Consider the following 26,368-nt stretch of genomic DNA (forward strand, 5'->3'; position numbering starts at 1 on the left):
CGATGGAATCACAGGTCTCTCTTCTCAGACAGGAAAAAGAATCAAATTCTGACGGAGAAGAATCTGCGAGCTCTTTGAGTCGTGAATGGGATGAGCTCGTGCTCTTTCGCAAATGCCGCAGGACCCACAGACGGGTCAAACGGGAATCGTCTCTACCCACAGTCAACACACGAAGGGCAGACTACCTACGGTATCTTCCCGCCGACCGTGAGTTCCGTTTCGGCTCTGTCCGAGTCGTCCATTGTATCCTTCTCTGTTACGTGGTGGGACTGGAAAGTATTCGTTGGCCGTAGATTTAGCCATCGAACAAAGCTTCCCAGCATGCTCGTGGCGTATTGGGCACGACCAACGGTGCTGTTCTTTAGAACTCAGCCGACATTGAGACAAGCCTGTCGAACTTTGCGTCAGGAAACGCACAGTCAACAGCTAGAGATACCATCGGCGTGCCTTTCCTAGTGTGAGAAGTGGTACGAAGCGCGTTGGAAGCCGACACACTCGTCAAGGAAACGGATTGACAAACGTCAGACAGGGCCGATGGACCCATTCCAGCCGCACACGCAAAAGGTATGTTGCCCGAAACGTCGGCAGCTACAGTAGCGGACAACGCGGTCGTAAGCTCAGCATGCTCCGCCGATACTCCGGTGTGCCCTACAACTTGGGAGTGGACCAGCCAAGGGTGCGGCAAGGCCAGCCATTGCCATGCAGGTTTCCATCACAGTCTTCAAAAAGAAGATTTTTCATCTTGCGCCGCATTGCTGACCTTTGCAATGACAAGCATAGCAAGTCGCTGCTCCGTTAGTGGTCTCTTTTCCCAATTTGGTGCTATTTTGGATTGCTATATTCTAGACAAGGCTTGCATGGTTACCTTTCGCTAGTTCCACTTTTCCGTAGTCTTGTGATGCAAAGCAGACGAGAAGCGTGGGATTCACATTACACATGTATTTCAAACTGTGCCAGTACGTGATACAGCAATTGCGGGTGGGTCAGTTTACATCAACATTAAGCGCAGAGAAGAACAGAACGATCACATATCCCAGTGTGCAAATTGTAAAAAGGCATACGCTGCAAAAAAAGCAATACTCATTAAGATTTGGTGATTATGGTTTGCCGAGTTTTAGTGGTGACTGTGATGGATTGTTCGACGTCCACAAGATACAACGTAAAAATAGAATCTCACAGTCAGCAGCTAGTCAGTCAACATGCCTTTAAATCTGTGTATAAAAGTCCATTTCTCAGCTTCTGCTTTGTTGTCGAATTTGCGGCCGTATTTTCAGGCAAAGCGATCGCCACAAACGCCTCAGGTAGAACAGCAGAAATGGGCGGTATCTTGTGAGTTGATTCCCTGCCGTCACCATCCCGCAAGCAATAAGGACACTCAATGGAATAAACGCCACCAGTTCCAACCAATCAATGGAATCAGTGATTGAGTAGAACAAAAGAAAAAAGACAGCAAATGGTCCTCCAATCCAGCCACCCAGCTGAAGTACGGGATGGTCCCGAGCAATGCCCAGACCCAGGCCAAAAACCACCACGGGGTAAAATTCGAAAACCAGTTGCAGGATGATAACGCAGTACATTCCCCACAGCATCTGCTCTCGGACAACTAAGCTGGGTGACCCCATGATCAAGTAAAAAGCTGTCGCAATAATCAGCACGAGACTTAGCAAGCCTGCCAACGTTTCATCTATCCAAGTCAGAGTTGCAACGATAGACATAGCCAAGCAACCCGCACTTGATGGAATTTTCAAAGTTTGTTCCATTGCAAGAGCAAAAATAAACAGAAATACTGCAGCAGCACTATATCCAATTTCTTGGATCCGAAGGTTGCATTTTCCTTCTCTGGACCACACCGGTCGAAAGTCACGGGAATGGGTTTTATTGGCAATTGTTGTAGCCACCATGGTTTGTGGATTCACTCGTACTATTTGCACTTCTTGGATGGACCAAAAATGCCTATCTACTCCATCCTGGCGTACCCAGTACTCACCATCATAAGCTCTGCCCAAACATGATCTCAGTTCCTGTTGGTTGCTGCTGGAAAAAGTAGTGTTCCGAACTTCTTGATTGGCATCTTCTTTAGAGTCAATGCAAGCAACAGAGAAGACACTACTCGCGTAGGGGACAGAGAAGAAGGTATCTATATCGTAGCCTTCCTGGACCACCTCCTTGTACAAGAAACAGAAGGAAGTTGATGTTCCACTGTTGTCTTCCAAGACACTTGCAAAAAACGTAGGGCTGCTCACATGGCTATACATGGAAACACTTCCATCCGCCTTGGACGCAAGCAGCCTTAGGTTTGAATCCCTGTCAGATTCTATAGAATGAAACCCGTTGATCCTCATACCATGGTAAACAGAAAGCATTGTAGGTTCTTGTATATATGCTGCAGACCCTCGGAAGTAAAGAGTCCCATCGGATAGACGGACGTATGTTGCTTCAACGGAGGATCCTTCGTTCGCCCAGTCTAGCAAATCTTCCGGGACACCATCTGTCTGATTGAATTTGATGACATTGGTGTCCCTTGCTGTACACAGAGACATTCCTTGCGCGCTATTTACAAATATCAGCAGCAAAACCGAAGTCAGAGAAGCCGTCGCCGCGAGTGCCATAAGCAGGTACAACAAGCTGACCAAAAAGGGAAACGTTGATTGCCATGCTGGATCGCGATGAAGATACGCGTCTACCTTTTGCGCGACTCGAGCGTGCACGTGGTCCAGTACCTTCAAATCTAATTGCGGGAGCGGTGCCGCTGTTCTCCATATCGGACTCTGCGTCTCGGCGCTTTGTGCTTGCGAGTCCTGTGCTTGATGCTCCCTCACTAGCAAGTGCATATCCTTCCGAAGAAACGCGGCGGCCAAGTACAGGAAAATGATATCCAAGAATGCCATCACTACCACCCCTACGCATTTGACACGAAACCTCGTCATCATGAGCATTAACGAGCTCGTCTCCCAATCATTGTTATAGGTGTCTTGGTAGTCATTTTTTGGATTGTACAGGGACAGGAAAAGCAACACAACCGTGTTGATGAGGAGTAGAGCCAACGGGTACTTGGCAAAGGCCCACCAGAATCTCCATCCGGCAATATGCCTCGAAAGAGGATAACGAGCTTCGAAATCATCTGGCATCGACTCCTCTTCGTCCATATCGGTGGCATCCACGTCGTCGACGGGACTCCCCATGATTTCCATGGTTTCCATCTGGCGCTCCCCGATTGCGGACGGAACACCCGCTGTAGACCTGTTCATGTGCTGTGTGGATCGACCTTATAGTAAATGTAAGTGCCCTTGCGAATGCCAGTTCTGCGGAATTGGGTGGTAGGTGTTGGTCACGGATCCTTTCACTGGACAAGGTTCTTTTGCAACTGTGGAAGCGTTGTTGGTGGAACTCTTACTTGCGTTGGATGCGATAGAACTGTCCAGCATGATAAGGAATATACGAGAACAAAAACGCTTCGTTACACAGTTAGATCCATTGAAGCTTGTCGATCGTTACTGATAGTGGCACGTGTCATTCAGCCATTCATCGATGACTTAACACTTACACTTAAAGCAAGTACGTTGAACCAAGATCCCCCCGTTGGGTTTGGACTTCATAAATGGATAGTTCTCTACCGAAAAGAAGGGATGTCGTGTTCGTTTTTCACAGTCAGTCCGACCCATCGATATACAATCCGCGAACTCTACGAATCGGGAAAGAAGAGCTCTGATCGTCCGCGCCCGCGCCTGTGCGACAGAATCCGGCCGGACGAATTGGTAGGGATTCGACTCCAACGTGAGTTGACAATTGGATAGTCGGCGCTTCGACTCCGCCACAATCCCGATCGTAGATCGACTCCCGATTCGATTGTTGACAGAGCTGATCTGCTTCCAGTTACTGCGCAACTCCAGTTGCTAGCGTTAAAAACAACCTAATGAGCGAAGGGCTCTTGCGAGAGAGAGTCTCGTCGTGTTGAAACTGTTGCAAACAGATTACTTTTCCCTACCAGTGCTACTGCTGCTGCTACTTGCTACTGTTACAGTTGCTCGCTTGTGCGACCGAACACGAGAGTATGCAATTCTCACCAACGCCGCTGGAAGAGCCGCGGTGGGATCGCACGGTGAAAGTCGTCGTCTCTCCCGCCACGGCTACGGTCTCGAGACCTTCTACAGATCGCGCGACGGAACACGACAGCCATGAGGGCAACGGGGACGCGCCCATGGATAGGCCGCTAAATCCGATTGTCGGTTGCCTGAGCATGGAAGCCGGGGAACCTACTCAACAAGCAGAACACGCGGGAGTTGGCGAGGAGGTATTGGAAAAGACGGCCTATGTGGAGGAAGGAGCATCAGTGCTAGGAGCCGAGACGCTTGTTCCGGATGCTGCCTCTGAAGATGAGCGCGATGTTCCGATGATCACGACAACAAATCCAGCTTACGCAATTCCACCAATATCCGTGCCGAGCGACCAAAAGAACACGGACGTTGATACGAACACGACTGAAGTACCGCCCTTTGCCATGGGAGATCACGTGTATCGCTTGACGGGACCGTTTGGATTGTCCCAGCATCACGCTATCGTACTGACTGTGGCACGGAACGAAACGTCGCCCCTCGAGTGGATCTTGGAGATTGCTGACTTTGATGCTTTGCTGGGAGCCCAGTCGGATCTTGATCAGAATGAAATGAGACAAACGGATTGTACGTCCACACCGCAACATGCTGGTATGGTTGAAGCAACGTCACAGTCCCCCCACACAACCGAACTCGAAAATGCCGACGCGGAGGCTTTGGAGTCCGTCGATAATCACGAGACGCCCAAAAAAACTGACGTCGCACTCACCTCACAGTACGTTCGAGAGTATCGCACGTCCGATTCCACGGTGACTTGGCACAAGGTACAGTACCACGCACGCTGGCTGCGCCGTCATTTTGGTCGTAGTGGAACGTGTACCGCAGCCGCAGCCGACGCTCCGGGTATGGTTCGAGCCCGGGTGGACTTTCTTTTGCATCACCCCGAGGCCTTACCGCCTTACCACATGCTCCAAGCCAATACGGAGTGTGTCGCGGTTTGGTGTCGAACTGGTACATGGGCTACATTGCAAGCCACGTCTTGGTTAGCCGTGACGGCGGCGGGACAAGCCAAGTCGGCCGCGACGCTAGCAACCGTCGCCGCGTCCACCACCGTCACCGTTCCTGCGGCCGGACTCTGGGGTTGGATGGGCTACACCTCCCAGGCTAGTTTGGCCGTCACCCAACCGCACCTTCTACCGGCCATTGCCGCCTACGGAGTCGTGACGGTGGGACTCCCGCTGTTGTTTCTCCAAAAGGCCAAGCAAAAATGGAAAGACGTCACGGTTCAACTCAATACGGCCTTTTGGGACTGGGCTCAGTCGTCGGAGGACTTTGTCGAGTCTCTGCTGCAGTGGAGCAGCTAACACGATCCTGTGGTTCTTGTCGACTAAAGAGACAGGATCAATGATGGCAATTGAAAAGTCATGTTGGGACCGTAACGTCGGAAGGTCAGTCATGGACGTTTAGAGGTGCATCTACCAAAGGCGCGGTGGACACCACGGTGCACGCGCGAAGTGTCAGATACGCGCCGGAATGATCAAGGACGGTCGCCGGTAGCAGCAGCACTTCCTTGTACTCGTACTCCGTGTCGTGAGCCTAACCGTGGACAACCGCATCTTCCCTCTAATCAAGATGCAAGTAGCTTCGGCTGGCAATTGTTCAAACGGGCAAAGTGGCTTATGACTACACTACAATATTTTCACGACCTAAATGTCTCTGTATCTACAAAGCTTATGTATTCTTGACAGTGAGAATCAGACATCCGCCCCATGGCTGCTTTGTGGGCAAATTCCCTATCGCAATTTCAATTGATGCAAATGCTAGAAACGCCGTAGGTAAAGTGTCAAATATGGCGGTACATTGCTAGATGATTGCCTGCTGACACCTGCCCACAGCCAAGATTGATAATCATTGGAATGATTACCAAAAGTAATATGGGTCGCTCACGGTCAATGATAACAAAACAGAAAAATAGAAATCCTCCTACACAACCTAGCAGCTTGAGTACAGGATGATCCAGAGGTTGCTCAGTAAACAGTACAATAGCTGTGCTCTCTGTTACTGTCAATAAAGATTCTTTCCTGGCCCAAGCTAGGGTAGTGATACTATGTAGGTTCGCGTTCAAAACCAGTTGTTGTGCAGGTACCGCCCGTGCCCATCCACACGTAAAAGTCAAAAGTTACCATAAATCCTTCTGTCTTGCGCCAGGTTGAAAACGCTCTCTTGACTTCGCGGTCCGTACTTTTCTCCGTCGACCGGTCTGGTGAGTGGCGTATCCGTCCGCGTTCCTCTGGAATGAGTTGCGCCATTCCGCACGGGCTCTGTCGGTTGACGACGAGACCGTGGATCAAAACTGCTACGTTTCCGACTGCCTGCATCTCGAGCAGACAAGTGAAGAGGCCGGGGCGACGAAGAACGTCGGAGGTTGTTTCCTTGATGTTGTTGTTGCTGCTGCGGCGGTTGATTGACGGTTCGCAAGTCAACCACGGTTCGATCGGCCAAAAGGTCAAAATCTACCAGTCGGGCCAAACCCCGATCCAAATCGAACGCCGTCAGCTTCGAGTTGTTACTGTGATTTCTTGAAAGTGAGTTCCACCCGTGTACCACTTTCTGTAACAGCTCTAAAGATCGCTCGTGCATGTCGCGAATTACCGACACGGGAACGTACCGACCAGAGGTCAGCAATCGATTCACGTTCCGATCTATGAGCTCTGGTAGTGTTGCCTGAAGCCCGAAAAGTTCTTGCGGAACCTTGTCCGCCAGGTCCATTTCTGAATTGTTCAGAATACGGAGTAGCGCCTTTTTGTCACTGTAGACTACAAAGCGGACAGGTCGGCGGGTGGAGGCTGCCATAACGAGAGCCATCCGGTAGTCACTCGGCCGCGTGTTGGTGTTGCCCCATGCCACTGGTCGGTCGATTGGGCATGCGTATAGCGCTTTTTCAGACGATTCCAGTCCAGTTGTAGAGTGGGTTCCGTCACGTCGGAATATGCGCTCCCGCACAAAAAGGTCTACCGTCTGTGGCAGCAGTGCCACCATAGTCTGGTCCTGCATACAGCGTTCCACTGCGTTGACTAGTAAGGTTTGTACAGATTTCGATGTAGTAGATTCGCAGTGATCCATCCCCACGATATTGCCGATGATGGCATTGCGAAATTCCGATTCTGTCAAATTCCCCGCTACTCTTTGAAGCACGGTTCGGAGCTCTCGTTGATCATTTCCCTGGATTCGTTCCGCCAAAGACTTGCCACAAATACAGTGCGTACGTAGCTCTTCGGGATAGGAATTGGCTGTGTTGGTGAGAAAATATTCCGTATTCAGTGGTACATATGTGTCTGGCTGGTCATCCAGCGACACATCATCAATGGAGACTTGCGAGTAGTCCGGACTGTGCCTTTGTTGTTGTTGCAGCCAGGTAGTCTTGCCGGCGCAGGGTGGTCCAATCGTAATATACAGGGGCGCCGGTTGGTCCGATTTTGAAAAACTCAACTCACAGTCAGTAGTCGCAGTGCTTTCCGTTTGCATTGCAACGTGGACCTTGGGCTGCGTCAACAAAAAGCTACGCGCGAAAGGAAAGAGTACCACGAAAGAAAAGGTTAGGTAGCCAGCTTGTCGCTTGCTAGCAAAAGGCATGAAAGGTCGTCCGCACCAACAGTCAATCCTTCTCTTAGAACAGATTTGCATTGACGCTGCACTGGGGACCTTAAAGAGCGAGTCACAGTCCGTGCAATCGATTACGATCGTGAATGGTGTTGCCCGCTTACCGGCCCTTTCGTTCATCGAAATCGGGGTCCAGGAGTTATGCTCGATCCGGATTCGCCACGGACCCGGTAGTTTCGTTTTACAGTTAGCGGAACTTGGAAAAATGAAGACTACACTTATTACAATTACTGTGTAACCTTTAAGCCTTTAAAATACAAACTGCACCAACATAGTCAAGGCGCTCCTCCTTTCACAGTCAGGATCCAAGGAGTTGCATCCCGTACGTACTCTATCCCTCTAAGCGTCTCTATACAGTCGATTTTAGAGCTAAAACAACGTCATATCATACTTGGTGTTGTGCTGACCAGTCAACGGGGTACCTACGCCAGTAGACCTTCATTGTAGCTAGGTTATCATTCCAGTTCAATCACACAGAATCAATGCACGTCCATTTTGCGGTATAGACCACCAAAGAGGTCAAGAGAGTCATAGAGGAAATCCTCGTATGTAGGAGCATTTGCACATCAAAAGGGTCGCCAATGCTGAGCAAAGAACAATACCTCTGCCACTCCTACCCGAAAAAGTAGATGCTCGCGCGAGCCTCGGCTGAGAAAATTCATAAAAAAGTAGGACGGTGCGCAAACCTCGGTGTTCATAAATACAAACAAGAATTTTATGTGAACTAGACCATTTCGCTATTGCTGCTTTGAGGCCGACTTCGCCTCCGCAGTTTCACACGAAGAGATCGCCAGAAGCGCCTCAGATAGAACAACAAGACTGCACGAGACCTTGAAAAGTAAAGGCCTGCCGTCACCATCCCGCAACCGATAATTATACTTACAGGGATGCATGCAACAATCAGTAGAGTAGTAGTATACTGTCGATCATAGTAGAAGTAGCCACCATAAGTGTTGCCGAAATAGCCAACTATCGCATAGTACAAGAGAATACAAACCGATAAAGGCGCTCCGATCCACCCACCCAGCTGAAGTACAGGATGGTCCAGCGCGAGGCCCATACCTAGTCCAATAGTCCCCATTACCGGAAATTCTCGGTTCACAAAAGCTAAAACCAATTGCACCACAATGACGCTATATATTCCCCATAACACCATCTCTCGGACGGCAAGGCTGAGTGATGCCGTGCACAAGCATATGAATGTAAAAACAAGCAATACTGGACTCAGCATGTCTAGCCAAGTTTCGTCTAGCCAAGTTTCTTCCAGCCAAAGTCGGACTGCAAAGATAGACAACGCCAAGCAACCTGCTCCCGACTTTGTCTTGATGAATAGTAGGAGCACCAGCGCCGAAAGAAACAGAGATATTGCGGCAGCAACGTACCCAATGCCGCTAGTCCAGCGGAAACATCTACTTCCTTCGTTCCTCAAGGGTTGTTGAAAATCGGGGAAGGAAGTTGAGTTTACAACTACAGTATACATCATCGACTGCGGGTCCAGCTGTATGATATGCAAAACCTCTTGATACGACGACCACTCATCAACAAATCTATCCTCTTGCAGCCTGATCCAGTATCGTCCATCGTGAGCTTTGCCAACGGATTCTAACCATCCCCCTCCGTCACTGTTTAGAAGAGTTGTGTTTCGAAATCCCTGACTTATGTTTTCATTGGAAGATACACACGCAACTGCTTGCGTTGTGTATTCATATATTTCCTCGTCGTCGTGTCCAGCAAACTCCGTATAGAGGAAACAGAATCCTTCCATTGTTTCACCAGAACCTTCGTTAATACTCACGAAGCTATGCGGTTCGTGGAGTTGACTGTACACAGTAAGATTTCCATTTACGTTGGTCGCAACTAGTGTTTCCGTATCCATATAGGAATCCCAACCATGATGTTCCTTTTCGGCCATTCTACCGCGAAAGTAAGTAGTTCCGTCACTCATATGAATGTATGATGATCCATCAGAATATGAATATCTCGGACTTGCCCATTCCTGTAACTCTTGCGGGATATTTTCAATCGAGTCAATATCAAATTCCACGGATTCACTTGACTGTGATGTGATGCTCTCCAAGCACATGGAAGATCCTTCGGAGCTGTACAAAAATATCAAAAGTGATAGCGTAGTCAGACAAGCAGTCACTGTGAGTGCCGTCAGTAGGTACAACAGGCTGACCAAGATTGGGACGGTCGGTTGCCGCGCTGGGTCCCTAAATAGATACGAGTCTATCTTTTGGGTCACCCGAGCGTGTACTTGGTCCAGTTCGCTGTAGTTCAAGTCCAACTTGTGCAACGGTGCCGTTCTTGTCCTGCTCAGATTCTCATTTGCGACTGGCCGTCCTTGAGGCTCTTCTTGCTGAGCCTTTTGCGCAAGCAATTCCATGCCCTTCTTGAGACGTACTGTGAACCAGTAAAAGACAATAGCATCCAGGCAAGCTAAGAGGGCTACCATCCCGCATTTGACAATCCATGATTGCAGTTCGAGCGCACTGAACTGCGCAAGCCCGAAATCCCTTCGCTCGTCGGAATCGAAGTCGTCGTTCATTTCAACGTCCGTCGAGTTTCCCACAATATACGAAGGCGAGTATTGTGGATTGTATAGGGTGATTAAAGCGAGAAGGATCGTGTTAACGAGGAGCAGACCCAGCGGAAACCTGGCAAAGATCCACCAGAATCTCCATCCAGCAACAGGCGCCAGCGCCTCTTCTTCTTCGTCGTCGTCATCATCATTCTCCTCTTCCGCATCGTTTTCGACTGGTGTGTTCATGATTTCCAAGGTTTCCATCCGGCGTTCTTCTGCCTCGGAAGAAATTCCCGTGGCGCGTCTGTTATGGCGGTCGGCAGCAGTTGACTCCGGTCCCGTAGTAAACGCGTTCATCCTTTTCGTGTCGACGACGGGTGCGTGTATGCGATACGTAAATGCGATACGTGTATGGATGTTCCTTCCGTCCGTCGATAGATCCCGACAACTCAGAGTCGAAAGTGTTCTGCCTGGAAACGGAGCTATTACAGATTGCGTAGCAAGCGCTTCTCTGTTGGAAGGATAGAAACGTAACCACCAAGAGTGTTTCGTAGGGGACAAATGGAGGATCTTTGGTGAAATGCTGATAGCTTCAAACCCGAAAACGGATTCGGAAGTGAACGATCGTCGATGACAGATGCTGACAGCTACCGTGACGAACGCGAGACAACATTGTTGACAGAATCCTGCACGAACGAGGATACCGCAAATAGACACGTTGCAAAAGATACCTCTTTGGGGAAAGAAAGATCCACGTGCCAATTATAACACATTTTGACAGAAAGACGAGCGGCAAGAGTTCGATGGAGAATCCTATTAAACGTCCCATTTTCCACGTCATCAATCAGAGATGGAATCCTGCAAAAGCAATTTTTTGGTTTTCAGACTCAGAGTCAAGCATGCAGCCCGGCCGGCGCTTCCGTTTGGAATCTCGAGCCGGCAATGTAAATCAAAAAAATTGACCGTGAAAAATCACATATCCAGGGAAGTTTGACTGATTGAAATAAAGGGGTATTCTTGATGGAGATAGCTACCGGTACGTAAAAAGGATGGCTTCTATGCAAACAAAAAACAAATACAAGTTGCATCTCACCCAGGAGAATTGTCTAGTACCGCAAAATTCAGATTTGGACGTACAGTGCGGAGCTCGACGGAAGCTTTGACGCGCAAAAGGCAGTGTGGCGTGGTGGCGGTAACGGCGACGGAAGTAGAGTTTTGGGTTTCCCTGTGTTGCAACGGAGACGGAAGTACAGTTTTGGGTTTCCCTGTGTCGCAACGGAGACGGAAGTACAGTTTTGGGTTTCCCTGTGTCGCAACGGAGACGGAAGTACAGTTTTGGGTTTCCCTGTGTTGCAACGGAGACGGAAGTACAGTTTTGGGTTTCCCTGTGTCGCAACGGAGACGGAGACAGAAGTTCTTTACGGAGAGCAACGGAAGCTTTGACGCGCAAAAGGCAGTGCGGCGTGGTGGCGGTAACGGCGACGGAAGTGCGGTTTTGGGTTTCCCTGTGTTGCAACGAAGACGGAGACGGAAGTACAGTTTTGGGGTTCCGGGGCGACAGTGATTGCAACAATGGCATCTTCCCTTGCAAAATTTACAGATGCATTGTCCCAGCTCCTAACAACGGAGTCATTGCAAAAGGCAATTGATGAATTGAAAAATGACCTTCAATCTTGGGATGCTCTAATTGCTTTTCCAGTTGTTCTTCCAGTATTACCTGGTATGCCAGCAACACTCTCCTATTGCAACAACCTTCTGGAGTACACAAAATCAAAGTACAAAGGCCAGAAAGTATACTTTTGCCAGAGCAAATACCCTTTACATGATGGCTGGGAAGTATTGAAGAATGATCTTGAAAGTGCAGCACTAGAGCAAGGATCCGCAATCATTTCAAATGGTGGTGGCACCGGCAATGCCCGGAACAGTAAAAAGTTGATATGTAAATGTGGTCGAGTCTACCAAAGAGGGCTGACAGACAAGGATAAAGTGAAAACCTTCCGAAATGGCTCCCTCCACAGTGACAGAAAAAATTCCCGAGGGCCTAATGGCAAGAGAATGCCAAGAAGAACAAGCAGCATGCGTCCAGACAATGCAAATTCTGTTTGTCGTATGAGTTTTACTATCAAATGGGACAAAAACGGTTATTACTTGTATTGCGGATACGGGAACATCAAACACACCAACCATGTCAAGCTGGCAGGAAAGCATATGACATTTCCAAAGCGTCTTGTAGCAGATGCGGAACGGGATGTTGTTGAGTCTATTGGTGCTGCAAAAGCACTTCATGCTGTGGCTCGCAATGTCCACTTTCAAAGAACAGGACGCCTCTTGAGCCATTCACAAGTTCGCTACATGCACAACATGGCAGAGAAGATTACCATGGCATTGTTGGTGGATGGAAGTTCGATCAACATTGATGCCTTAAGTGATTCTGAGCGAATGTTTGAACATTTTAAGTTGCACGGAGTGAACTATTCACTGCTGTACAACCATGTGCCAACAGAGTTGGCAAGTAACAGCACAAGTACTAGTTGTCAGGCTACGGTGGATAACAACTCCTTGACTTCTTGTTTGCTGGGTATGACAGATGGTGAGTCTGTGTCACTCACAAGTCCAAGCTCTTTAGTTAGCGAGACCCACAATGTAAATGATTGGTTGGGTTCATCAACAGCAGTGAAGCTTCCCCCAAAAGAAAATGAGGATATGCTTAGATTTGCCAATGAACACCGAGATTCATACAAGCTTGAAAACAGCCAGAAGCTAATGATTGGATGTGCTTGGATTCATCCAAAAGAAAAGCGCCTATTCCAATTGTTTCCAGAAGTTGTTCATGTGGATTCCACTGCAGATACAAACAAGGAAGGCCGTCCTCTTTTGACAATGACAGGCCGTGATTCAAGTGGAAAGCACTTCACTATACTTCGTGTGTTCCTTCCAAATGAGCGAGCTTTTGTTTTCCGTTGGTTATTCCGTCTTGTTCTGCCCTCACTTCTTGGGACAAAATGGACAAAGAGAATAAAGGTCATTATAACAGATGGAGATTCACAAGAGACCTCCCAGCTTGACATTGCCATAGCTTTGCTGTTTCCTGATGTTCTTCGAGTCCGATGTGGTTGGCATATTGTTGATCGAGGCTGGAAAAGAAAATGCCCAGGTAACTTGTGGTCAAAGCAGACTTGTGTTGCATTGTATTTCTGTCTACTGCTTTCTTATAATTGCTCTTTTCTATGCAAAACATAGGGTATCAGTTGGTAGATGTATGTAACAGAAATAAATTTGAGGTAGTCACTAAGATTATCAAGAGTTGGCTGTATTCATGGATGCAGCCATGGCAGTGTGAGACAGAGAAGGAGTACAATATCTCCAAGTCCCTTTTGTTTGCATACATGCAGTCATTGGAAGTTGTGTCTGTCATGGGTCAACAAAATGCATCAAGGATCTTCCAATTTATCCGAGAGAACGTTGAACCACACGAATCACATTACTGTTTTCACAAGCGTAAGACTGTTCGACACTATGACACATTTGTGAACTCAGCTCATGAGGGCACAAACAATGGCTTAAAGAATTCTGCTGCTCCTGTGTTGCCACAGTACACCATTGACCAATCTGCGTCAGTGCTCACTAAGAATGCCAGTGTCAATACATTGGCTAAAGAGCTTGCTGCTGGCCAACAAAGTATTCGTCACAAACTTTGGTCAGACCTGCCAACTTCCAAGCATCTAAATACTTTGGGTGAATCTCTAATTGTTAAAGAGTGGAAACTACATAAAGCCTACGGCCTTGAACGTGTGGCACTTGACACCTTCCATGTGAAACATTGCAACCCAAAACCAGTAATGGTGAAGCAAAGTGCCCCCATCCCCCTCTTTCAGCGGGTACGTCTTGTAAAAATCTGTAGGCGGCGGCTCTATTGCTCTTGTGAATATTTTTGCCGCATTGGTCTTCCTTGTCGACACATTATGTGTATCTTGACCGCAATTTGTCCAGAATACAAGGGAGTTACTCATCATGACGTTAGTGTTGTGTGGTGGTCCATTTACAGTCTCTGTGGCTATAGCAAGAGCAACAATAATGAAAGATTCCATGAGGTGTCCACACTTTGCGAGTCTCTGCGAAACCATGATGTGGATGGCCCTCTCCTTCCACTATCAAACAAGCTTGCAGATATTCCAGTGGTAACAGATGTTTCATCAAAATTCAAGGTCCATCCTGCTGAGTGTTATTGCTCCAATTACAGCAAGTCAACAATCTTACAGGCAATGGCAAAAGCAGGGTTTAGCAACAATGTTGAGGTAAATCCTCCAGCTCAGTTTTCCCAAGAAACTATTCTTTCAGATAGAACAGACAACATTACCTTTCCCTCATTCGAAGACCAGGATTTTGCCCTCAATAGATCAACAAAGTCTTTCTACGAATGCATTATTCCTCTGTCCAAAGAGATTGCCAATGTCCTGGATTCCAGCAACTTGCAAGACGATGGGAATGAGCTGTTGTTGTATATGAGCACATTCCTTGCAAGGAAAAGAGGCCAACTATCAGCACAATCATCAAGTCATAACAATGGCAGTAGTGTTGTCTCAGTGTGTGCACTCTCTAACAAACGACGCAAGACCCATGGCACAAAGCCTGCGTAATAGTAAACAAACACTTGGTTGTAGTAGTAATCAAATAGTTGTGTCTAGTATTGAGCAATGCAGAGTTGTCAAATGAGCCAAATGGCTTACACAAACTTTTTGAGCTTGCGGTAAATGTAAAAGCAAGGTAATTGCGTAGAATTCTTTGGTGATGTATTGATAGCGAGGTTTTTTTGTCTGTCGGTTGTTGATTGAAGCTCCTGGCCAGTTATTGGCACAACTGTGGACGCGCTGGAATTGCCTGCATTCAAATAACTGGTAGCCAGCAATACCTGAGAAGAACAGGCCGGCCGCATCCAACAAGGTCCACCCAATTTTGATCTCGTCACTGGGATTATTCATTTGCGCAAAGCCGTAGCGGAGTATGAGATCTTGATTACTGAGAAGGCCGTAACAGCAATATACTTCCGACCCTTTGCGAACACGCTTGTGAACGATTGCCTGTGGTGGATGCGACGCGGGTCCCGGGCTGTCTTCGACATTGACGTTTGATTCTGGAACGCACGGTTTCCAGGTCACCTGGTGGGCTTCCGTTTTGTGATTTAGCATGTCCAGTAAAGGAATCATACAAATATCGGGTGGTGATTGAAGCTCCTGGCCAGTTGTCGGTACAAACGTGGACGCGCTAGTATTGCCTTCGTTCAAATAACTGGTAGCCGGTAATACCCGAGAAGAAGAGCACGCCGCCGCCCAAATTCAATGCTCCCAGGTCAAGAGTCTCGGTGGAAATGTTTCCGGGAAGTGTTCCAGAATGCCGGCCTCCAGCAAGGCGGTGAACTCCGGGTCAAGCTGTAATGTGCTGGTGACAACCTCTTTCAACAAGGATACTCCCGGAATGCATCCTGCCAAGAGTGCAAGCTCATTACGTTTCCAGCACAGCGGAATCGACACAGAGGATGGTAGAGTCCATGCGCACGGAGCAAAGGTCTCCGGGGCCCCGGAAGGGACTTGCACACTGGTTGCTGACCGCAAGGCGTTGCCGTCGTTACTCTCCAGCGCCATTTGCAATTTTTGTATGCCGGATGAGACCCCGGGTTGACTGGTGTTGGAAAATTGCAGATGAATAAGCAATGCCAATACCGGCGCTTGTGTGGACACACCTTTGGATGCCGCTAATGAGTACGCCCCAATGGTAGCCGTAGTGGGACTATTTTTCCGATGGTTAAATAGGGCTTCCACCTTTTTGCGTTCCTGCCAAATCTTGACCAACAACTGTGGCCCCGTATTCCCCACCACTTTGGGCAAAAAGGTTGCTTTGCACAAGGTTGTGTTTTCCACTAAGTCCCAGAATCCTTCCGTGCCGGTTGCGTGTGAGATGCACGCCAAGACCACCTTTCCGGCATCACTCGCGGTCACCAGATTGGGTGAAATCATGGCGGATTGTGGCATGGTCATGAGTACTTCTTCCGGTTTGAGTTCCCGGGCTGCTTGTACTTGACATCCCATGGTGCGATCCCTTGTGTGTCGGGCCCTTACCGTTGGATGCTTTTCAAAAAGCAGCACAGGGGCGTTTCGGGTCCCGTCCGTGGCTTCCCCATTGACAATACACAATTCCGGGTGGACGTCCACTCGGGCTTTTTTGGTGAGCCAGTGACAAAGGTAACGAGTCGGGAGGAAAGCGCTTTGGCGGCCGCCTCGGCAGCGGCAGTTTCATCGGCGTTTCCCGGAATGGCAGTAGCGTTAGTAGTGCATATCGCGATACCCATGATGCTCTCGTACAACTTTTCTCGGCGACTACCTTCCCCATTGGCAGTTGCACCTCTTCTTCCCGACATGTGGAGGTAGGTAGGCTAGTGTAGTGTGGGGAGGTTGGTTCGATAGACAGGCAGGCAGGCAAAGTGTCTAGATTCTTGTGCGGGGACTTTTCTTTCGTTCGAATGAGGGCTGTTGCAGATCAAGACGCTCGCAACCGAACTATCTCCGACTGGTTTGACGGGTGAGACTGTGAAATGCTGGAGACTGTTACCGAGGCTCTCTCTCTCTCTCTCTCTCACACACACACACTCACACACAGTCCGTAGGTATTGTGAAATACGTGAGCATTATAGAGTGGTAGATTTTATTGTATTTCGAACGTTGTGCCGGCGGCAGCGGTATGTCTCCATCTAATCCACAAAAGCACACTTCCTTTTTGAGGGTCCTTCCGGCATTTTAACTGTAAATGGAATTGGGATAAACGGTCAGTACTATGTTGATAACAATTCAAAATCGAGGGGAAAGGACTCGGAGCCGGCGAAAACAAAGATTCCGTTGATTCAAAGCTTCCACGTGGAGGCATCTCAAGGAGAAATTTTCATGTAGACGTCATACGATGACGTGGAAAATGGGACGTTTAATAGGATTCGGTCTCTCTTGTCAGACAGGAAAAAGAATCAAATTCTGACGGAGAAGAATCTGCGAGCTCTTTGAGTCGTGAATGGGATGAGCTCGTGCTCTTTCGCAAATGGCGCAGGACCCACAGACGGGTCAAACGGGAATCGTCTCTACCCACAGTCAACACACGAAGGGCAGACTACCTACGGTATCTTCCCGCCGACCGTGAGTTCCGTTTCGGCTCTGACCGACGCGAGTCGTGCATTGTATCCTTCTCTGTTACGTGGTGGGACTGGAGAGTATTCGTTGGCCGTAGATTTTGTTGATAATTCCATTGGGCCTACTAAATCTTTCCCAATCCGTTGTGACAAGATTGATAGTACCAAAGAACCTATCACGGTTACATACAGAGCTTTAACGTCCTACGAACGTTCTAGTCTTCCCGTTTACATTTCAAACAAGTCATCGCCATATGAAACAGTCATTGGCGATTCAGCTGCATCATACAAACTCAATCACGATTCTCAAACTAGTCATAAATCTTATTAGTTCATCGATTTCCATCATTTGCGTTCTTGCGTTTGTAGAGCTCATCAATAGAACTAATAAGAACGTCAATTTTCCAATTTCCTCACGATATCACCTATCGCACACGACGACATCTCGTCCTCTCCTCTGTTGTCTGCCAAACAAGTTCCAGTCTAACCTGCAAGGCCAACAAAACCACATCCGAAAGATCCGATCGCTTTCGTCATCATGACCACCAAGTCTACTCCCAAAGACCTCATTGACTCGTTTCCGCACAGCAAACTCACCCCGATTGCTACCGCGACAACCGAACCCGATTACTTGTCGCTCCATCAGCTTCAGTATGAAATCAATGACAATGCGGAGACCCTTTCCTCCACTCTTGGAGATGGCCAACACGGTCACCTTTTTCTCGTAATTTCCGAAACCGAGTACCTCGAAATGACCGACGGCATTCCATGCATTCCTCCTGTGCAACCGCCTTTCGACCCAGTTCACGCTGCCAACGCCACAGCCCCTCAAATTGTCGAAGCTAACCGCCAGAACGACAAATGACAAAAGCTGTTTGACCTCTATCACAACGCCATTAAAGCGTTTCGCAATCAACTCCTTGAAGCCATTCCCATCGAATACATCGAATCTCTCGGTCATCCTACACGAGGCTTTAACAAAGTCTCTCCCCTCGAAATCCTTTCTCATCTCTGGGAAACTTTTGGTAAAATTCAGGCTTCGGATCTCATCGCCAACGACGAACACATGAAAGCCGCCTGGCATCCACCAACGCCTATCCAGCAACTCTTCCAGCAGCTTGAAAAAGGCAATCAGTTTATCATCGCGTCTGGCCAAGTCATGGACGAACGCATTATCGCTCGCATCGGCTACCAGATCATCGAAAAAACCGGACTCTTTGATCTTGCTTCTCGCAACTGGCGTTATAAAGATGAAGCCGATAAAACTTTGGCAAATTTCAAAAAACATTTCCAGAAGGCCAACAAGGATCTCGCCCTCACCGCCACCAGCAGCTCTGCGGGTTACCACACCGCAAATCAGAGTACTGTCACCAAGGGCAAATCGTATTGCTGGACCCACGGCATCGTTCACAACACAAAGCACACCAGTGCGACATGTGAAAAACAGGCCCCGGGGCACAAAACCGGCGCTACATTGCACAACAAACAAGGCGGGTCGACTAAGACCTATCAATACACGCCACCGGTGCCCAAATAGGAAAGAGGGACGGCCAAACTGTTGAGTGTGCCGCTGAATACTTATCATAACAAAAATAAGTCTTCAGTTGCACCAAACACTCCTCCGTTAGCTTCCTCCCCGCCATTTTTCCCTCCCGACGCCATTGCAGACACTGGCTGTACCGGACATTTTTTGAGCACCAACATTGCTCACATACATTGCCAACCGACGGTCCCCGGCATCAATGTGGTCCTCCCTGATGGTCGCACAATCACTTCGAGTCATATCACCGAACTCAACATTCCCTCGCTTCCTCCGGCAGCTCGTACCGCCCATATCTTTCCCGGTCTCTCGAATGGATCCCTCATTTCCATCGGCCAACTTTGTGACCACGGCTGTACCGCCACGTTCACATCTGACACAGTCCGCATTGCGCTCAATAACACTGTCGTTCTCCGCGGCGGCCGTTCTCCTTACACCCGATTGTGGACCCTCGACTCCCCTGTAACGCCCAATCCGCCCGCCACAGAATTGCATGCGCCTGTGCACGACAAAAATTTTGCGAATCACCTCGGAGACCACTCAGGGACCCTTGCCGACCGCATTGCTTTTGTTCATGCATCCTTATTCTCGCCCCAACTTTCGACATGGTGCAAGGCCATTGACAAAGGCCGCCTCACAACCTTTCCGGACATCACGTCTGCACAGGTAAAACGGCACCCCCCACAGTCCGTCCCTATGGTCAAGGGACACCTTGACCAGCAACGGTCCAACCTACGCTCCACCAAGCCCAAGGTCACCCTGTCTGCCTCTGTTGATCCTGATGACATCAATTTCGACACCAATCCCGTCGTACAAGTGTCACGATATACACCAAGGTGACATGTCTCTAGGACAATCGTCATCTAAGGGTGATGTCGGAAGTGTGAATGAGGATGGAGACAATGGTGGAATCGTGGTATTCATGTCGGCCCTATTATACGACCCGTTGTATTCACGTCATCATCGAGGTTGTCCTGTATTGGAAGTCGCGGGAGCTGGATACAAGAATGGAGATTAGGAGACAGTCCCACAAATCATAAGGCAAGGTACAGACAGGATTGGGTACTTGCTGAGTGATTCTGTGTGGGATTTATATTTAGAAGAGATATTACTCTATGTGAGAGTAAGGTTATCTGGCACATGGTAAGAGGTCTTTCACTTGGGTGAACAGACTGGTTCTCATGGACTAGATGTAGAATAATCTTTCTCTCATTGTTTTAGAAAGTCATTGATCCAAATATTGCATTAGCATAGGTCCTCGTATCCGCTGTCTAACCCGTGGGGAGCGTCGTAAGCGAGTTGAGTTTTACAGTCCCTAGGCTCGCTTAGGTGTATCGCAGGTCGTTCGTAATAACGCCCAACCTTCGTTTACCAGACTTTGTCGACACTGCGTTTCCTGTCTTTCGTACGTACATTGGTTGTACTACGTAACAGATTAACAGTCTTGACAGCACGTCAAACCACTGCTGCTCATCCGCACAGTCGTTACTGGTAAACATCCCTTAAGTCTACTTAAGGCCGTTCTCAAATTTCCACGAGCTCCGTGAATTTTGAGAACTAAATTGCTTACATCCATTCGTGTTGTATAAGTGCCAGAGGTATCACTTAAGGTGATATTTATCGGCTTGTGTGACACATTGTTTGAAAGCCGCTTCCCTACTCCCTCACGCTAACTGGTACCGAGGACCCACTAGTACTGCTTCAGGGTCTTGTCGGTAAGTTACTCGTGGCCTCCCTACTTCCTCGGAGTCGCCGGTGCCGAACCCCCCTTGGAGTCTTCAGGGCTTGTCGGCAGGGCCGCTTCGTGACTATGGGTTGCTCTAGTCAGGTGAGGTAGAAATACCAATAGGCCTGAAGACCTCAGCCCTGATTCCGGTTGGGACGGACTTACTGCCCGGCTTAAAGCAGTGCGGGGGGGCTAATCAAACCCTCGTCAGTCCCCGAGGACACTACCTACGGAGGTAGAAGTGAGTGTACCAGTGCTAGCTTCGTTCACTGGTGTAGGGTCATACTAACGAAGTCCGCTATAGTATACAGCGAAGGACCCGAACACATAAGTAGTAATTTTCAAGAACCTCTATACCGTTTTGGCTTCTCAGGCCACTATGGTTCCTGCCACCCGGCAAATGACAAGTGTAGCCGTCTATGCCCATTTTCTGGACAATGTACTCCTTCTTCCCCAAGGACATCCTATTCGTCTTGCCTTTGATCAACAAGGATATGAATCGGCTGACAATCTCTTGTGCATCTTTGAGAACGAACTCGACTCTCTTGAGTACACTCCTCCTGCCATTCCTGACGGTCCCGAAAATCCGTCACGCATCCCTCTAATCATGGCACATCGACAGATCATACGTCACTTCCTACGTTGGCAAGCATCCTTAAAAGACCAAAAGGGGGCTCCTTTGAAGAACTCCGAGCTCGTTGCACTCAACAACGAGGACTTTGTCCTGTACCGTCGGTCAGCACTTGGCCAGGTTTCGACGGCCACTGCACCTGCCACTGTTCCCCCGACTGTTCAGAGTCCCACAGGAAAGACACGTTCGGCTGTCGAGGATTTCAAGCGTGGGATAAAACGTGATAAAACTCACTATCCTGTGCTCAAAGATGACCGATACTGGGACAACTTCTATCGTTCGTTTGTTGTTACTGCCGTAACACATAACGTTGACAAGGTTCTAGACCCAAACTACATTCCTACCGATCCTTTGGAAAAGTCCCTCTTTGAAGAACAGAACAAGTTTGTATATTCTGCTCTAGAGCATACTCTTCAGACGGACATGGGAAAGAACATTGTCCGTGAGCACAGTTTTGATTTCAATGCCCAAGAAGTTTTCCGTAAAATCGTGAAACATTATACGGAGTCAGCCAGCGCAAAGATCAGTTCGTCTACTACTCTGGGGTATCTCACAACTGCAAAATACGGATCGTCATGGACAGGTACAGCAGAAGGATTTATTCTCCACTGGAAGAATCACTTGCGTATTTACAATGACACTGTACCTACTGGTGAGCAACTTCCTCAGCAATTGTGCCTTAGTCTTTTGGAGAATGCTGTTCATGATGTACCTGAACTCCGACAGGTTAAAATCACAGCAACACTCGACTTAGCCAAAGGTGGTAGTCCCATTAGCTACGATAGTTACCTCAGTCTCCTCCTTGCATCGGCATCGCTCTACGACAACGGTAATAATCTATCTAATTCTCGCAGTGGCAAGAACAAGCGCAATATCTATACTACTGAACTAGCCTATCATCCGACGGATTTTGAAAGCGAACCAGATGTAGACTATGATATAGATGTGTCACCGACTGCCATATACGAAGCCAATGCCCACGTCCGTAACAACAGTACCCGTAACCGTCCCCTGGCAACTAATCGCGAACGACCTTACATTCCTCGTGAAATGTGGAATTTGCTCTCTGATGATTCCAAGGCCATCCTCCAAGGTTTGGCTGCACCCGGCAAGCAGGCACCATTAAATGGTAGCCCGCCTCATCAAACGCTGCAGGCCAATACACACGAGACCATTGGCACGGAACATACCGCAACGGACACCTTCCATGATTGCGCACCTGAAACTGAATTACTCGCACATCTTACTGAGCGTGTCAGTCGCATGAGCAGCGGTGATATTCGTAAGGTACTCGCCGCATCACGTGACGTATCAGAAAAGCCCAAATCACTGCAATCTAACGTACTGCAATACCAAGTCTCTCGTCATACTACCAACGAGACTTCTGCATCCCTTGTTGACCGTGGCGCTAACGGAGGGCTTGCGGGTGGTGATGTCATTGTCCTGCTCAAAACAGGACGTTCGGCAAACATCACAGGTATCAACGATCATACCTTGCCAAACTTGGACATCGTCACTGCCGCTGGATGTGTTGAATCCCAAAATGGGCCCATCATTCTCATTATGAACCAGTATGCTCATCTGGGGAAGGGTAAAACCATTCATTCAAGTGCGCAGTTGGAACACTATCGTAATCATGTCGAAGACCGTTCACGCACGGTAGGGGGTAATCAGCGCATTGTCACTTTAGATGACTATATCATTCCCCTCCATATTCGACAGGGACTTCCATACATGGACATGCGACGCCCCACTGATGCTGAACTAGCGTCCCTCCCGCATGTTGTCCTAACCTCAGACGTCGATTGGGACCCCTCTGTACTCGACAATGAAATTGACCTTGCGACTTCATGGTACGATGGCATCCATGACTTGCCCCAGCCCCCATACGTTGAACCACGTTTTGATCATACAGGCCAATACCTTCACCGTCACATTTCTCTATGCGACTACCGTGATGACGCCATTGCACGTATCATGCAGTGCCAACAGCATCACGTCACACGTAATGTGCACGATTATGAAGCCCTTCGTCCTTGCTTTGGCTGGGTCTCTGCCGACACCGTTCGGAAAACCATCATGGCCACCACGCAGCATGCCCGTGAAGTCTATCACGCACCGTTACGTAAACATTTTAAGTCTCGTTTCCCAGCCTTAAATGTACACCGTCATAACGAACCGGTCGCTACTGATACCATATGGTCCGACACTCCCGCCGTAGACAATGGTGCAAAATTTGCACAACTCTTCGTTGGCAGACGGTCTCTTGTCACTGATGCCTACCCCATGAAAACTGATAAAGAGTTTGTCAACACCCTTGAAGATCACATCCGTTTCCGTGGTGCAATGGACAAACTAATCAGTGATCGCGCTCAAGTTGAGATCAGTAAAAAGGTCACTGATATTACACGCGCATATAATATCGATCAGTGGCAGAGTGAGCCTAACCATCAGCACCAAAACTTCGCCGAACGTCGTATCGCCACCATCGAAGCCAATACGAACAACATTCTCAATCTTACTGGTGCTCCTGATAACACCTGGCTTCTTTGCGTGACATATGTTTGCTATGTCTTCAACCATTTGGCGCATGAATCTCTCGATCATCGCACCCCCCTCGAAGTGCTTACTGGTTCTACACCTGATATCAGTGTTCTCCTTCAGTTTCATTTTTGGGAACCGGTCTATTATAGAATTGAAGATGCGACATTCCCCTCTGGTGGTACCGAGCAACAAGGACATTTTGTCGGCATCGCAGACTCCGTCGGTGACGCTCTCACTTATAAGATCCTCAACGACCGCACCAACCGCATTCTATATCGATCTAGTGTTCGTTCTGCGGCCATTTCCGGGCAAACCAACCTACGCCTTGCGTCACAGGATGGGGAGAATGGTCCTAAGCCCATCAACTTTATCAAGTCGCGTAGAACCGAAAACCAAAATTCCTATGCCATTAAGGAGTTGCCTGGTTTTACACCTGATGATCTTATCGGTCGCACGTTTCTCACCGACACTCGTGATGATGGAGAGCGTTTTCGGGCACGAATCACCCGTAAAATACTTGACCCAGACAAGCCTTCGGATGTGACTTTTCTTGTCGAAATTAATGATGGTGAACACGATGAGATTCTGACATACAACGAGATTCTAGATAAAATTGAGACAGATCTAGAAAAGGAACTTCACGATACGGACCGACAGTGGAGTTTCAAGGACATCGTCGCGCACGAAGGCCCACTTCTACCACGCGACAAGAACTACAAGGGATCTAGATTCAATGTTCTAGTCAACTGGGAGACTGGGGAGTCTACCTACGAACCACTCGACGTTATTGGTGCTGATGATCCAGTTACTTGTGCTATCTATGCTAAGAGCCAAGGACTACTAGATACACCTGGGTGGAAGCAATTCAAGCGCTTTGCAGCTAGGGACAAGCAGGTCCAGCGACTTGTAAGCCAAGCACTTCAGCACTCTAGCCAGACTACTTCAGCCCACAAGTTTGGATACCAACTCCCACGCAATCATAAGGATGCCATTGCTATCGACATGTCTAACGGTAATAGTAAATGGCAAGACGCAGAAAGCACTGAGAGAGCCCAGCTTCACGAATATGATACTTTCGTTGACTACGGTAAGGCCAACATCGTCGGCAACCACGTTACGAATGCACCTAAAGGGTACAAGAAGATCCGTGTTCACACTGTGTACGACGTTAAACACGATGGTAGACACAAGGCCAGGATGGTTGCTGGGGGACACCTAACTCCCATTCCAATCGAAAGTGTGTACTCTGGTGTGGTCTCGTTGCGCAGTCTACGCATTGTGGTTTTTCTTGCCGAGCTCAACGGACTCAAGCTATGGGGAGCTGATATAGGTAATGCATACCTAGAGGCCAATACCAAAGAAAAGGTATTTATTGTTGCTGGTCCAGAATTTGCAGAACTTGAAGGACACGTGTTGGTTATCAACAAGGCCCTATATGGACTACGAAGTAGTGGACTACGTTGGCACGAACGTTTTGCAGATACTCTTCGCGGTCTAGGCTTCACTGCCAGTAAGGCAGATTCTGACGTCTGGATGAGGGAAAAGTCCAACGTCTATGAGTATATTGCGGTCTACGTTGACGATATTGCTGTGGCAGCCCATGATCCTGGGGCAATCATACACTTGCTTAAGGAGAAATACAAGTACAAGCTAAAGGGTGTCGGCCCTTTGGAATATCATCTTGGTTGTACGTTTGAAAGAGACAAGGATGGTACCCTTTCCTATCATCCAAAGAAATATATATCACGAATGATGGAACAGTATGAGAGAATGTTCCAAGAACAGCCTAAGCAGTACGTGTCACCCTTGGAGAAAGGTGATCACCCTGAGCTAGATTCAATGCCGGAACTTGGTGACGCTGGTATCAAGCAGTATCAATCCCTCATCGGTAGTTTACAATGGTTGATTACACTTGGGCGTTTTGACATAGCCACAGCGGTTATGAGTATGTCTAGATTCAGGGTAGCACCTCGGCAAGGACACCTTGATCGGCTCAAGCGAATGTACGGGTACGTAAAGAAGATGAAGAGTGGTGCAATCAGGGTTCGAACTGACGAGCCAGACTACTCAGGGCTCCCAGATAATCCCCGCGATTGGGCTACTTCTGTGTATGGAAACGTTAAGGAACTGCTTCCTCATGACGCCCCAACGGCTCTGGGAAAACATGTCAGGCTAACCAGCTATGTCGACGCGAACCTATATCACGACATGGCAACAGGACGTTCCGTCACAGGCGTGTTGCACCTTATCAATCAGACACCTTTTGAGTGGTACTCCAAACGGCAAGCTACAGTTGAAACTGCTACATATGGATCTGAATTTGTCGCTGCACGGATCGCGGTCGAACAGATCTTGGACATTCGTACCACCCTACGTTTCCTTGGTGTTCCTATTATAGGCAAGTCAATTCTTTTCGGAGACAACCAATCGGTCATCATCAGCTCCACCGAACCACAATCACCGATCAACAAGCGACACAATGCCCTATCTTACCACAGGGTGCGCGAAGCTATTGCTGCTGGG

General features: G+C 48.5%; 8 protein-coding genes across 8 annotated transcripts; 4 read left to right on the top strand and 4 right to left on the bottom strand.

Annotated features, from left to right (window-relative positions):
* Positions 1-1,232: 1,232 nt before the first annotated feature.
* Positions 1,233-3,454, bottom strand: PHATR_46950 (predicted protein; the record flags this gene model as incomplete). The annotated part of the gene is made up of 1 exon (XM_002185941.1): positions 1,233-3,454. Exon 1 carries the CDS (start codon positions 3,246-3,248, stop codon positions 1,233-1,235), a length of 2,016 nt encoding a protein of 671 aa, XP_002185977.1. The 5' UTR covers positions 3,249-3,454.
* Positions 3,455-3,815: 361 nt separating this feature from the next.
* PHATR_46951 (predicted protein) lies at positions 3,816-5,529 on the top strand. Its single transcript, XM_002185771.1, has one exon. It carries the CDS (start codon positions 4,052-4,054, stop codon positions 5,414-5,416), a length of 1,365 nt encoding a protein of 454 aa, XP_002185807.1. The 5' UTR covers positions 3,816-4,051; the 3' UTR covers positions 5,417-5,529.
* Positions 5,530-6,157: 628 nt separating this feature from the next.
* On the bottom strand, positions 6,158-7,773 carry PHATR_46952 (predicted protein; the record flags this gene model as incomplete). The annotated part of the gene is made up of 2 exons (XM_002185942.1): positions 6,413-7,773; positions 6,158-6,312 (listed from the first exon to the last, which is right to left on the bottom strand). The coding sequence occupies exons 1-2, from the start codon at positions 7,734-7,736 to the stop codon at positions 6,158-6,160; spliced, it is 1,479 nt and encodes a 492-aa protein (XP_002185978.1). The 5' UTR covers positions 7,737-7,773.
* A 634-nt stretch (positions 7,774-8,407) lies between these two features.
* On the bottom strand, positions 8,408-10,920 carry PHATR_46953 (predicted protein). Its single transcript, XM_002185943.1, has 4 exons — positions 9,970-10,920; positions 9,765-9,925; positions 8,596-9,625; positions 8,408-8,542 (listed from the first exon to the last, which is right to left on the bottom strand). Exons 1-4 carry the CDS (start codon positions 10,591-10,593, stop codon positions 8,450-8,452), a joined length of 1,908 nt encoding a protein of 635 aa, XP_002185979.1. The 5' UTR covers positions 10,594-10,920; the 3' UTR covers positions 8,408-8,449.
* Positions 10,921-11,628: 708 nt separating this feature from the next.
* PHATR_46954 (predicted protein) lies at positions 11,629-14,161 on the top strand (the record flags this gene model as incomplete). Its single annotated transcript, XM_002185772.1, has 4 exons — positions 11,629-12,826; positions 12,908-13,390; positions 13,477-14,114; positions 14,138-14,161. The coding sequence occupies exons 1-4, from the start codon at positions 11,809-11,811 to the stop codon at positions 14,159-14,161; spliced, it is 2,163 nt and encodes a 720-aa protein (XP_002185808.1). The 5' UTR covers positions 11,629-11,808.
* A 1,408-nt stretch (positions 14,162-15,569) lies between these two features.
* PHATR_37027 (predicted protein) lies at positions 15,570-16,648 on the bottom strand (the record flags this gene model as incomplete). Its single annotated transcript, XM_002185944.1, has 2 exons — positions 15,570-16,329; positions 16,350-16,648. 2 exons carry the CDS (start codon positions 16,646-16,648, stop codon positions 15,570-15,572), a joined length of 1,059 nt encoding a protein of 352 aa, XP_002185980.1.
* Positions 16,649-17,942: 1,294 nt separating this feature from the next.
* PHATR_37028 (predicted protein) lies at positions 17,943-19,784 on the top strand (the record flags this gene model as incomplete). The annotated part of the gene is made up of 3 exons (XM_002185773.1): positions 17,943-18,239; positions 18,276-18,929; positions 19,002-19,784. The coding sequence occupies 3 exons, from the start codon at positions 17,943-17,945 to the stop codon at positions 19,782-19,784; spliced, it is 1,734 nt and encodes a 577-aa protein (XP_002185809.1).
* Positions 19,785-21,049: 1,265 nt separating this feature from the next.
* PHATR_37029 (predicted protein) lies at positions 21,050-24,357 on the top strand (the record flags this gene model as incomplete). The annotated part of the gene is made up of 2 exons (XM_002185774.1): positions 21,050-24,300; positions 24,330-24,357. The coding sequence occupies 2 exons, from the start codon at positions 21,050-21,052 to the stop codon at positions 24,355-24,357; spliced, it is 3,279 nt and encodes a 1,092-aa protein (XP_002185810.1).
* Positions 24,358-26,368: the final 2,011 nt, after the last annotated feature.

Source organism: Phaeodactylum tricornutum, chromosome 11 (assembly GCF_000150955.2).
Source record: "Phaeodactylum tricornutum CCAP 1055/1 chromosome 11, complete sequence".
In the NCBI taxonomy this organism is placed as follows: Eukaryota; Bacillariophyta; class Bacillariophyceae; order Surirellales; family Neidiaceae; genus Phaeodactylum; species Phaeodactylum tricornutum.

Coding starts and splice junctions, on each gene's coding strand:
- PHATR_46951 (XM_002185771.1), top strand. CDS start 4,052: ATGCAATTCTCACCAACGCCGCTGGAAGAGCCGCGGTGGGATCGCACG.
- PHATR_46953 (XM_002185943.1), bottom strand. CDS start 10,593: ATGAACGCGTTTACTACGGGACCGGAGTCAACTGCTGCCGACCGCCAT. Junction 9,626..9,764: donor GAGCATCACATCACAGTCAA/GTGAATCCGTGG, acceptor CTTTCGCGGTAG/AATGGCCGAAAAGGAACATC. Junction 8,543..8,595: donor TGATTGTTGCATGCATCCCT/GTAAGTATAATT, acceptor TTACTTTTCAAG/GTCTCGTGCAGTCTTGTTGT.